This window comes from Daphnia pulicaria, chromosome 5, assembly GCF_021234035.1.
Source record: "Daphnia pulicaria isolate SC F1-1A chromosome 5, SC_F0-13Bv2, whole genome shotgun sequence".
Classification (NCBI taxonomy): Eukaryota; Metazoa; Arthropoda; class Branchiopoda; order Diplostraca; family Daphniidae; genus Daphnia; species Daphnia pulicaria.
Window position 1 is genome coordinate 3685155 of NC_060917.1, and position 11702 is coordinate 3696856.

Consider the following 11702-nt stretch of genomic DNA (forward strand, 5'->3'; position numbering starts at 1 on the left):
TGTTATTTTTGTTTAAGCTTCCTTTTAATTCCGAGCTCGTTTTTACAGAAATATTTGTGACGTCCTCTGAGATCGCGAGTCGGCCGCCAGTTTCAATCTACAATGCAGTTTCTTCATGGAATCGTGAGGTCCTGGCACGGAGATCCTTGAGCCAACGCTGGCTTTTGTCCATGACAGAAGAGGGACTTCCATCAACGTTTGGATCCTTATCTTCACGACGTACGCTCATCTAGCTTCCCTGCTTCTAAAACCAATTTGTTTTACTTCACTGGCGACTTGGCGAGTTTCTGGACCACTTCATGATCGCTTCCGTCCGCTGTTACACACCTGTAATCATTCACCACGGGATTATACCCAGGTACCCAACAATTGACTTATTTTCGTAGGTTATCTACCAATAGTTTAGTTGTGTTAGACTCTGTCTGTGTAATAGTATCCAAAATCAGGCCCTTCTTAGTTCTTACGCTCTTGACGTTTCTTTTTTATAACGCTAGATGGCTTTTTGATAATTTGCAGCTGTCAAAACAGTCAGTTTCAGTTACTTTGCACATCTCTTTAAACATTTATTGGCAGTTATTTTGTTGAAATATTTAGTGATAACTGACGATTACTATTCCAGCAACAAAGCTCACTTGTTAAATTTTCGATAATTGATTTTTTTTCTACTTCCGGTTTTCTCATTTCAGTCAGTAGTTCAGTAAATATTCATTCCACGCACAAAAGAACCACATATTCGTGATCCTCGTAAATTTGTGGTAGAGTTCATGTGTTCATTTGTACGTACGCGTACTTCCGGTTTCCAAAATTTTCCTGAACTATGTTCAGGAAAATTCTCGATTTTGGCCAAATTTTGGATTTCGTTTAAATCATATCTAATCGACCCCAAATTTCATGGAGATCACGAATATGTGGTTTAAATTGACGACAGCTCAATGGTTGAGGCGCTGTGGTTACTTCCGGTTTACTTCCGGAACTTTTTTTAAAGACTAGCAAGTGAGCTTTGTTATGTGTACAGTTCTTAATATTGTTAGGTAGATTTTAAGCAATTTAAAGCGCGCCCTTGAAGTTTTGAGCAAAAAAACCAGATCAATGAACCTATATGTATTATGTGACTATTATGTAACTATTATTGGCATATCACTTAATAAGAATTGTTTTGTCTTTATTCAGGTAATGCAGAGGAGACGTCGAGAAGATGCATTTTCTCATCTTTAACTGTCGTCACCGGTCTCCGTTGGATGTTGCCCCTGATCCTGGTGCGAACGAAACTCGGTGGAGTGAATGGATGTAAGTTCATCATTTACAAGTTACTCACATTTAGGTTGTGTGTATTGTATTCTAATCAAATTTTTTAAAATCTGATTTAGAATGCGCTAACAAAATACTTCTGGCAATGGAATGGGAGAATCGCTAGCAACGGAAAGGGACCATCACTGGCAACGGAAAGGGACAATCGCGACCGACACCGAAACTCGTCATCAACGTGGATCATCGTATTGTTGGTATTATTTCGTTTGTGTTAGTTAACCCGTTGTCTGCCACGCCTTTGTTCTCCCCTAGCTCCTTAGCACGGGCCGCGCTGTTGGGTCTCGTGGTTTTCATGCCGCAGGGTCGGAAAGTCGCACCATCCCAAAATTCGCCGCAAGGCGCCGTTAAGCAATGCACCATAGTTTCCCCTTGTCGATGCGGTGATGGATTCTAGAGGTTGTGCATTCCATCTTCTCCTGTCACCGTGTCAGCCCGGACTTGTCAGCAATGGCAAGTCCCACCTTGGTCATGGATCCTTCAGACATGGCGCGTAGAGTAGTAGAGAGTACAACCTACGAGTTGTATGGCGTGGCAGCCAATGGGTTAACTTAGTGTATGTATGTAACTATGTATGTATGTGACTGTAAAATGTGGTGGAATTGTGGGTGGAGGGGAAATAAAGCAATTCCTTTTTTAAGTTTTCTGTCTTATAACTTTTAGCAAAATAGTGTTGTTGTATCAACATATTTTCAACTCTTAAGTTTAACATAAGTTTCTAAACTTCTATGAAGAACCAAACGCTATCTGCAACTACTTTGTTACGCCAAATTCAGTTAAAAACTTAATGTCTCTTTCGTAATGCAAAGCGACTCAACAATAGAAGCGACTCCAACATATGAAATAGTCGCAATGTGAAAAGGCTTGAAGGTGTTAAGAAAAGTCGTAGAAGATGGTTACAATTAAACAATTTATTTTCTCATTTAAGATCAACAACGCTACCCAGTGACTAGAAATTGTTAAGATATGACCGACAAATCTGAACACAAATAAATAAATCAGAAATTTCGACTCTAGTGTTTAAGAGCCTCCGCCTCCCTGTACTTAACTGGAGAAACGTAGGTTGTGATATAATATCCAGGGGTTCCTTGATGGTGTAGTAACTCGGGGCAGTGGAATACTTCGCAGCTTCGGTGCATTAGGTCGGAACTGGCTAAGTAGTGATATAATACTCGGGTGCCTTGGTATTGTAGTACTTGGGAGCATCGGTATGGGAGCGGAGCCTCGTTATGGTAGCTGAGGGCAGCGTGGGTTGTAGTGTAGTAAACTGGAGTCTCAGTGTAGTATTTCGGTCCAACGTAGTAGGCAGGAGCAGCCGCTGTGTAGTAATTCGGGCCAGAGTAGTACTTGGGCGCTTCGGTGTAGCATTTGACCGCTTTGGTGGTGTAATAAGCTGGAGCATCGGTGTAGTTGCTGGGAACAGAGTAGTACTCCGGTGCCTTGGTGGTGTAGTACTCCGGTGCCTTAGTGGTGTAGTACTCCGGTGCCTTGGTGGTGTAGTACTCCGGTGCCTTGGTGGTGTAGTACTCCTGTGCCTTGGTGGTGTAGTACTCGGGTGCCTTGGTGGTGTAACTCGGGGCAGAGTTATTTTTTGGGGCTTCGGTGTAGTAGTTTAGGACATCATAAGTTGTGGTGTACTACTCTGGGGCCTTGGTGGTGTAGCATCGGGTTGTTGCGTATGTTTGTCGTGCAGTAAGACGGCGGCGTTGTGGTACGGTATCCACCATTCCCACGAGACATAGGTACACTAGTGGTTGACCCAACCACCAAGGATACAACAACCAACAGCAGCACGACGCCATAGTTAACTAGACGGTAAAAAATTTTAACAATTTTGAAAATCTTCAATAATAACAGGCATATTAACAAACAAACAAAAATAGTGATACAAAACTCCATGTAAAAACAGAGTATTTACCATTAGGTTGTAATACTCGGTGGCTTGATGTAGTAAACAAGAGCCTCAGTTTTGTAGTAGCTTGGAGCAGAGTAATACTTGGGTTCCTCAGTGTAGTAAACTGTGGCAGTGTACGCGGTTGTGTAATATGTGGCCTCGACCACTTTGGCATTGAAATAAGCTGGAGCCTCGGTGTAGTAGGCTTGGGCAGCATTCGTAGTCGTGTAGTACTTGGGGACTCCGGTGTAGTAGGCTGGGACAGTATACTCAGTGGTGTAGTACTGAGGCGCTTTGGTGTTGTAACTCGGGGCAGCATAATCTGTCGCGTAACTCTTGAGACTTGGTGGTGTAGCACTTGGGGGCCTCGGCGTAGTAAGTAGATGTTGCGTATGTTGACTTCGTTGCGTAGTAAGGCGGAGGCGTGGTGTAGTTCTTTCGTTGCTGTTGCTTGGTTCCCACCATGTCCAGGACACGTCAGTACACTCGTGGTCGACCCAATCATTAACGATACAACACCAAACAGCAGCATGGCGCCATAGTTAACTAAACAATGAACGATTTGAACATTAATTATCGAATATAACTGGTCATATCAAGTGAAAACAAGATAAAATTGATTCACAACTCGAAATAAAAATGAATGATTACCCATGATTGCGAATTGGTTGTACAATGAAGAAGGCAATTGGTGACAAATAGTGCGCTGCAGTCGTTGCCGTGTCGGAGACGCTCACTCGACTGATTTCGCCATTTATACGACTTCTTCTCACCCTGACCCCTCTCTTAAGCCTTGCGGCTATTATACCTGCTTGATAATGAAGCAAACACTTTCCGTTCTCACCCAACCTCTACACCACCACATGACCCGTTTTACGTAATGATCTCCGTGAACTAAGAACGTCATGGACATGTGTTATGATCTAACGAGGATCGACAAACAAACTGAGGTCCGAGTTAACCAAACTGTATTGAACGACGGGATGGGAGTACTGTACAGGCAGAACACTAAGGCAAGACTGACTGGCCCATGGCCGGAAGGAAGTAGGGCCGACATGAGCCGCAAGGGGGCTCAGATGTCGAGCTACGACAGAGGGGGAGACAGGGCCTAGGCGGAGACTATAACAGCTCCCCACCAAGTTTTCATTACATGACAACTTAACAAACACAAAATTTTCGCGATCAGGATCGAATGACAATAGGGAAATCAATTTAAGCATCGTGAGGCACTTTGGGGTGTCTGTTACGGTTGCTGCGACGAGGGGGGAGATCAAAATTAACCCGACGGCGGCGCTGGTTTGACGAATGATCCGGCGGAGGCAGTGGACCGGGCTCCTCCGGATTCGTGTCGATTGCGGGTGACGGGGCAGCTGGGTCGGCATCGGTGGCGAGCGGGGGGTAAACAAGGCGGAGGAATTTTCTGTTTCGCCAGTAAATCCGGCCACTTTGCATTTTGACGCGGTAGTCGCGGCTTTCGCCGACTGACACAATGATGCCTTGCTTGTCCCAGCGCTTAGAATCAGCGTCTTGGACACGGACAGAGTCACCAACTCGTAGCGGACGTAATGGGCGTGCATGCTGGTCGTATGCGGCTTTCACACGTTCGGCTTGATCGTCCAGGCGGTCCGATAAGTCCATCAGCTCGCGCCACTTGTTGGCAAAAGCGGTGTGATGTGCCGGCAGAATGGATCGGATGGGATGGCCGAAGACAATTTCGGCCGGCGATAGACCAGCTTCACGGGGGGTGTTGCGCCACTCCAATAGGCCCTGTTGGAAGGCGTCGGTGTCCAGATGGCCGTTTGGGGCTGCTTTTTGGACCAGATTCTTCATAGCCTTGACGGCCGCTTCTGCATGGCCATTAGATTGAGGGTAATGGGGTGTCGAATTGACGGAAATTACGCCCCAGTTCTTGAAAAAATTTAGGATTTCAGCCGATGTCAGGTTGGTGCCACCATCAGAACGTACTCGGACGGGAACACCGAAATCAGCGAAGCACCGCATGCACGACCGAATCACGTCGCGGGAACAAAGATCACGTTTCACGAATTCGAACACTGCCGGCCAACCCGATAACCGATCAGCATAGATCAAATAATGGTTGCCGGCGTGACAAAAAATGTCGACGGAGACGTCCTCAAACACGCGCGTTGGGCTGGGATCAGACATGAGAGGTTCGCGTTGGAGGCTTGGTAACGCCTTTTGGCATGTTTCACACGCTCTCACCATGTTGGTGATGTCGCTGGTTAGGCCTGGCCAATAGACGAGTTGACGGGCACGACGTTTTGTGCGCTCTATGCCCTGATGCGCAGAATGTAATTTGCGTAATGTTTCGGCACGTTTGGAGGGGGGGATCACTATACGGCTGTTGTATAACACTAGGCCGTCATCGGTCCACAGATCGTTGCGGATCTTCCAGAATCCGCGGATTGAAATCGGCCACTCTTCTTGGCGCGAAGGGAACACGTCCTGGACTGCGGCTATCAAGGCGCAATATTCATCGTCTGACGACGCTGCGGAACGTAGATCGGCCAGCAGGGGATCTGGCAAGTGTGAGGCTGGTTCAACGTCTTCATCTGACTCGATAGCTGCAACGATGTTGAAAATTGTGACGCGTGCCTGGTCGTCAAGACTTCGAATTAACATATCGTCGGGCATTGGGTCAGCAACGGGCGCGCGGGAAAGCGCGTCAGGGATGGCGTGGTCTTTACCACGGCGCCAAACGGTTTGGAAGACGTAGCGCTGTAACTTCTCCTTTAGACGCTGCAGACGGGGGTTCTCGACACAATCCAGTGTATAACGGTCCAAGATCGTTACTAACGGCTGATGATCGACGACGAGGGTAAATTTGGGGAGGCCGACCAGGTAAAGATGGCACTTTTTTGTAGCCCAAACAACCGCCAACAGCTCCAGTTCGACCATAGCATAGCGGCTCTCGGTATCTGAAACAAATCTCGAACCACACTGAATGAGCTTCCAATGGTCGCCCTGGCGCTGTAACAAAACGTATCCGAGGCCATTTTTTCTTGATGCGTCCGTCTGCAGAACTGTTTCAGCTGATGGGTCGAAGTTCGCCAAGACGGGAGGGGATATTAAAGCGCGTTTGACGGTCTCAAAAGCTTTTTCTTGGTCAGCTGACCACACAAATTGATTGCCTTGGCGTAGGAGCGGCCGCAATGGACCGGCGGCAGCTGAAATTTCATCGGAAAAGTCGGCCAGCTGACCGACCAAACCAAGAAATGATCGCAGCTGAGTGATATTGACCGGGCGTGGAAAATCAGCAATCGCCGATAGCTTTTCTGGGTCAGCAGCAATGCCGTCACTGCCTACAACATATCCGGCGAAAGGTACCGAGTTGGCCGCGAACTTGAATTTGGCCGCGCCGAGGGTGATTTTATTTTCTCGGCATGCGGTCAGAATCTCCCGGACAGCATTGTAGTGAGTCGGTAGATCAGCATGGGCGGCTAACAAATCGTCGACGACGCAATGAAGATTTGGCAAATGACCTAGTGCCGCTGCCATCCTACGGCAGAACTCGTCGCCTGTTGATGAGAGGCCCATCGGTCCACGTAAGAATTTGTATCGCCCCCACGGGGTGATAAAGGTGGTCAGGAGTTGGCTCTCTTCATCCAGCGGAATCTGCCAATATCCATGTCGGGCGTCAAACGTGCTAAAAACTTTTGCACCGCTGGCGATGCTTGATACAGCGTCTTTTGGCGAAACTAACGGGTAATAAGGGCGTTTCACGTACTGGTTGAGTTTCGTCAGGTCAGCACAGAACCGCAATTTTCCGTTCGGCTCTTCGACGATTACCATTGGATGAGTCCACAGCGTTGGTTCGGTGACAGGGGCAATGATTTGGTTGGCTTCCATGTCATCCAGCATTTGCTTAGCCCTATCACGCAAGGCATATGGAATTGGTCTAGCACCGCTTACTGCAAAAGGAACGGCGTCCGGCAGTAATTCAATTGACATTGGCGGGCCCGCCATCGTTTTCAACGGGCCTTCCTCGTCGAAGACATCTTCAAAGTCAGACAAGAGCTTTTGTTCCAAAGCTGGGATATCTGACATGTCGATTGGAGGTGGAGAGGCGGTGACAATTGTATTTATCATGATGGGTTCCGGATAGCAGGGTGGAAGAAGGCCTAGTTCTACACACACGAACCAAGAAAGCAGCATTCCGTCATGCTCGGGGCTGAACAAGATGGATGTAGTAACTGATCGGCCTCTGTAGTGTAACTGCAGTTCGAGACGACCGGCACATTCCAGTGACGAATTATTGGCCGCTGTCAGGCTATCGACACCGTTCTGCAACAGATTATTGACGTCTTCACCCATCAATCGAAGAATTGCCATACTGGCTACCGTTGCTTCCGCGCCGCTGTCCGGAATAGCGGTGGCGGTGTAGAGGTGTCCACCCGACCGATTATGAATACCGATCTGGATGGTTGGGGCACGACGTGCAGCTGCGACGTGTGCGAGGCGAATGCTTGCGAGTTTCTTGACGCTTGAGTCCTGTTTCTCGCTCCTAGCTTTATGCTTGTCACAAACCGTCGAAAAATGACCCGGCTTGCCGCAATTATGACATTCTCTACCTTTAGCTGGGCAATCTTTGCCAGAATCATGAGGGGGGTGGCCACAATTTCCGCACCTGAGTCCATCCCTGTGTTCTCCACGGCGGTGAAAATGCGTGCGGGATCGATTTCCCTTTTCCTCCGGCTGTTTTACCACGTTCACTGAAGTCGCACCAGAACGGCTCAACAAAGATTCGTTTTTGCCGGCCGCTTCTTCACTGCGGCATAGATCAACTGCGGTCTGTAGCGATGGGAACGGTGTGATAGCGAGCAGTTTTTTACGCACCTCCTGGTCACAGATGCCACTCATGACACGCGTTGTCATACGCTGATCAAAGCAATGTTGGCATAAATCAGCACACTTGGCGATGCGTTGCAGTCCAATATAAAACTCGTCGAAAGTGGCGCCGTGGTCTTGACGGTATTCTTCAAACTCGACGCGATCTAAGGCTACACTGCGTTTCTTCCGAATGTAATGTGCGATCTGTGCAAGAATTTCATCTGCCGATAAGAGGTCGTAAGGAGAGATATCAAGTACCATCTCGACCGTCTGCAGCATTTCCAAGGACAGAGTCATACGCAATGCAGCAGCTTGTTCACGTATCGGATATTCAGCAATCCGTTGAAGATAACAAAAATCGTCCCACTTGTTGCGCCAAGTCAAAAAGTCACGGTAAGAAATATCACCCGCCATTTTATCGATGCACGACACGTTGATTGGGCGGCGACGTTCGCGATGGCGATCACGGTCAAGTTCGTCCGGCACTTCACTATGGCTTCTGGGACGAACATCGGATCGACGAAGGCGATCTTCTTCCATGTGAGCCTCAAGCTCTGAGTCATGAGCCGACCTTTCGCGTTCCATGGCCGTTCGGAATTTCTGACTTTGCTCGTGCACTAAAGCGATGAGTTGGGCGTGAGAGAGGTGCTGGATTTCATCGTCGGGAATGTCAATGATCATATAGTCTCGTGGCATATCGCCAATACTGCCGATGACAGACATTTTGGCAGATAAGGACGGATAAACCACACAGGGGACACGAGATCAAAAACTGTCTAAGATGGCGGCCAACACGTGAGCCACGAGGGGAAAATGCTCTCAGAAAGCACCCACTTTAGCAAAGTAGAATTGTAGCACTCGAGTCGAAATAAGTGGTTAAGTTATCAACTGCGCCATGTTATGATCTAACGAGGATCGACAAACAAACTGAGGTCCGAGTTAACCAAACTGTATTGAACGACGGGATGGGAGTACTGTACAGGCAGAACACTAAGGCAAGACTGACTGGCCCATGGCCGGAAGGAAGTAGGGCCGACATGAGCCGCAAGGGGGCTCAGATGTCGAGCTACGACAGAGGGGGAGACAGGGCCTAGGCGGAGACTATAACAACATGCAAACTAGCCTTTTCCTTCTGCAGGTTTCTGTTGCTGGGGGTACAACAAACAATATCAAATTAATACCAAATGGTTATGGCTTAAAACGAATGGAATCACAATGTATTACTCGGGCTCTTTGCTGATGCATCTCGTGGCAATTGTGTAGTGTAATACTTTGAAGCCTCGTTGTTGTAGTATTTGAGGACAACAACCAACAGTAGCACGACGCCATAGTTTACTATACAATAAATAATGGGAACATAAATATGCATTAATAGCTGACTAAAACACAATAGAAATTGATACAAAAAGACAAGTAAAAGAATATTTACCCATGATTGTGAACTGGTTCAATACAATGAAGAAGGCAGTTGATGACAAATAGTAGTTGTTGCCGTGTCGGAGATACTCACTCGACTGATTTTCCTTCGCCTTTTCTCTTTCCTTTTAAACGATTTTTTCTCATCCTCTCTTAATCTCTTAAGCCTTGCGGTTATTTTACCTGTTTGATAATGATGCAACACGTCCCGTTCTCACCCAACCTCTACACCACTGCATGACAAGTTTTACTTTTTACGTAATGATCTCCGTGACCTTCGAGCGTCAAGGAAATGCAAACTAACCTTTGCTCCTGCAGGTAGACGTTGCTGGGGATGGGTCTACAAAAAAAATATCAAAATGAATACCAAATGGTTACACCGCTGCATGACACGTTTTTCTCCGTGACCTTCGAGTGTGACTGTCCTTTTCTTTATTTGCAGGTTGACGTTGCTGGGGATGGGTCTACAACAAGTCAACAACCAATATCAAAATGAATACCAAATGGTTATGTAACACATACCGTTCTCACCCAACCTCTGCATGACAAGTTTTACGTACCTTTCCTTCTGCAGGTTGTCGTTGCTGGGAGTGGGTCTACAACGACCAATATCAAAATGAAAACTAAATGAAATGGTTATTGCTTAAAACTTTACCAAATGAAATTTGAGTCATTTGACTCGTTTCTTCAGTGAATGAATAATCTTCCATTTTGAACCGTTTGAAGGACAGTCGGCTTTTTTTAAATATTCCTCTGCAATCTTATCCAAGTTTCAAACACATGATAAATCCATATTCATTTCATGATGTGCACACAGTTGAGCCTTGTTAGAAATCTCTTTTCTCTGTCAATAAGTTCTCAATAGTTGCAAAAATGTTAACACTGGAACAATCCTGGTACTCAGTCCCATGAGCAACTTTGGAAGAACTGGAAGAACTTGAGCGACAAGTGACTTCTACGGTTTCTTTTTCCTGAGCCTGGTACCGCAAAATCTTCATAAAGCCATATTCAAAAATCAGAAAAAAATCAGCAAATTGTCATTGTAATTATTTATAATTTATAACTTGGTGAACATGTGGGTGCAGGTCAGAAGGTGGAACAAATAAAACAGAACTCTACTTAATATCTGGGAGAAATTCCTACAGAAGAAAAGTTTGAGTTTGGCAGCCTACGACCGCATCACTCATTAACTATCCAAATAAATTCCAACACAAAACCTACTTTATTCTAATCTCTAAATGACTTGTTTTGTATAGAACTAGTGTTCTCTCAAAGAATGCCAGTGCTCTTTCCTCTAGACTAAGAGAAACAGCTCTCACAAAACACAGTTATAACTAATCAAATATTACACATAAATATAAAAAATATCAGAATTGTAGCGTTGAAAAGAGACACAAGAAGATTAAAGCAATACCTGTTTCCTTTTCTGCTTTCTCACTTCATGACTGCTACTCCACTACTCCAATTAAAACAAAAACAAATGTGGTAGGTTGGGAAGCTTAAAAGAATCAAAGAAACCATTCATTATTTTAGCAGCTTCATAATTAACATTGAAAACAAGAACTAGAAACTAATTTGCAAACCTAGGCTTTAGTAAGTGGTAAACCCCAAGTAGTGTAAAATATTAACTTAACTCTAAATGGAAAAGAACCAAAAATGTATTAAATTAGTTTCAATATTTCAAATCAAATAGTATATCGCTAAGATTTCTCTCTATCAGGACCGCCACAACAAAGTTTCCTGACTTGCTCAAGAAAGGTTTACTGGGTTGTAATTGGATATCGTCCTTCTAGCTAACTTTGAATGAAAATCTACTTAAAAGGTTATATTTTAATGGTTATGATACATACCATGATACATCACAGAAAAATGATCTCAAAGAAGAACTCAAAATGTGAACTATATTCCAGCAATCCCATTTACCTCTGGCTGATTTCGTACGTTCACGTTTTGCAATACCACTTCGTAATAGTATTTCTTTCTTTTCTCTACAATCATAACTTCACTGCAAAAACTGATTTCTCTACCTTATTGCAAGATTTGTATTCCTGCATGTCTTTAATTTTAAAACATTCTTCGTGATTCGACATTTCTTAACTACTTAACTAAACCTGAGAAACCTGGGAACTTAGTTACCTTCTCAGTTCTCACCGACAACAATCTTGTAAGGCTGTTTTCGACTTGCGACCCGTCACTCGCAAGTTGCAACCATTAATCGTAACGTGGTCAGACTGGT

General features: G+C 45.5%; 2 protein-coding genes and 1 long non-coding RNA gene across 3 annotated transcripts; all 3 read right to left on the reverse strand.

The window, feature by feature from the left end:
• Positions 1-2860: 2860 nt before the first annotated feature.
• LOC124341293 lies at positions 2861-4073 on the reverse strand. The gene is made up of 3 exons (XM_046794340.1): positions 3851-4073; positions 3224-3745; positions 2861-3113 (listed from the first exon to the last, which is right to left on the reverse strand). The coding sequence occupies exons 1-3, from the start codon at positions 3852-3854 to the stop codon at positions 2926-2928; spliced, it is 714 nt and encodes a 237-aa protein (XP_046650296.1). The 5' UTR covers positions 3855-4073; the 3' UTR covers positions 2861-2925.
• Positions 4074-4411: 338 nt separating this feature from the next.
• On the reverse strand, positions 4412-8773 carry LOC124340709 (uncharacterized protein K02A2.6-like). Its single transcript, XM_046793316.1, has one exon. The coding sequence runs from the start codon at positions 8771-8773 to the stop codon at positions 4412-4414; it is 4362 nt and encodes a 1453-aa protein (XP_046649272.1).
• A 386-nt stretch (positions 8774-9159) lies between these two features.
• LOC124341546 lies at positions 9160-11589 on the reverse strand. Its single transcript, XR_006918451.1, has 8 exons — positions 11317-11589; positions 10881-10964; positions 9998-10458; positions 9875-9930; positions 9650-9806; positions 9480-9591; positions 9275-9385; positions 9160-9198 (listed from the first exon to the last, which is right to left on the reverse strand). It is a non-coding gene; the product is annotated as an uncharacterized LOC124341546 (long non-coding RNA).
• Between the last annotated feature and the right edge of the window lie 113 nt (positions 11590-11702).

Coding starts and splice junctions, on each gene's coding strand:
- LOC124341293 (XM_046794340.1), bottom strand. Junction 3,114..3,223: donor CCGAGTATTACAACCTAATG/GTAAATACTCTG, acceptor TTTACCGTCTAG/TTAACTATGGCGTCGTGCTG.
- LOC124340709 (XM_046793316.1), bottom strand. CDS start 8,773: ATGTCTGTCATCGGCAGTATTGGCGATATGCCACGAGACTATATGATC.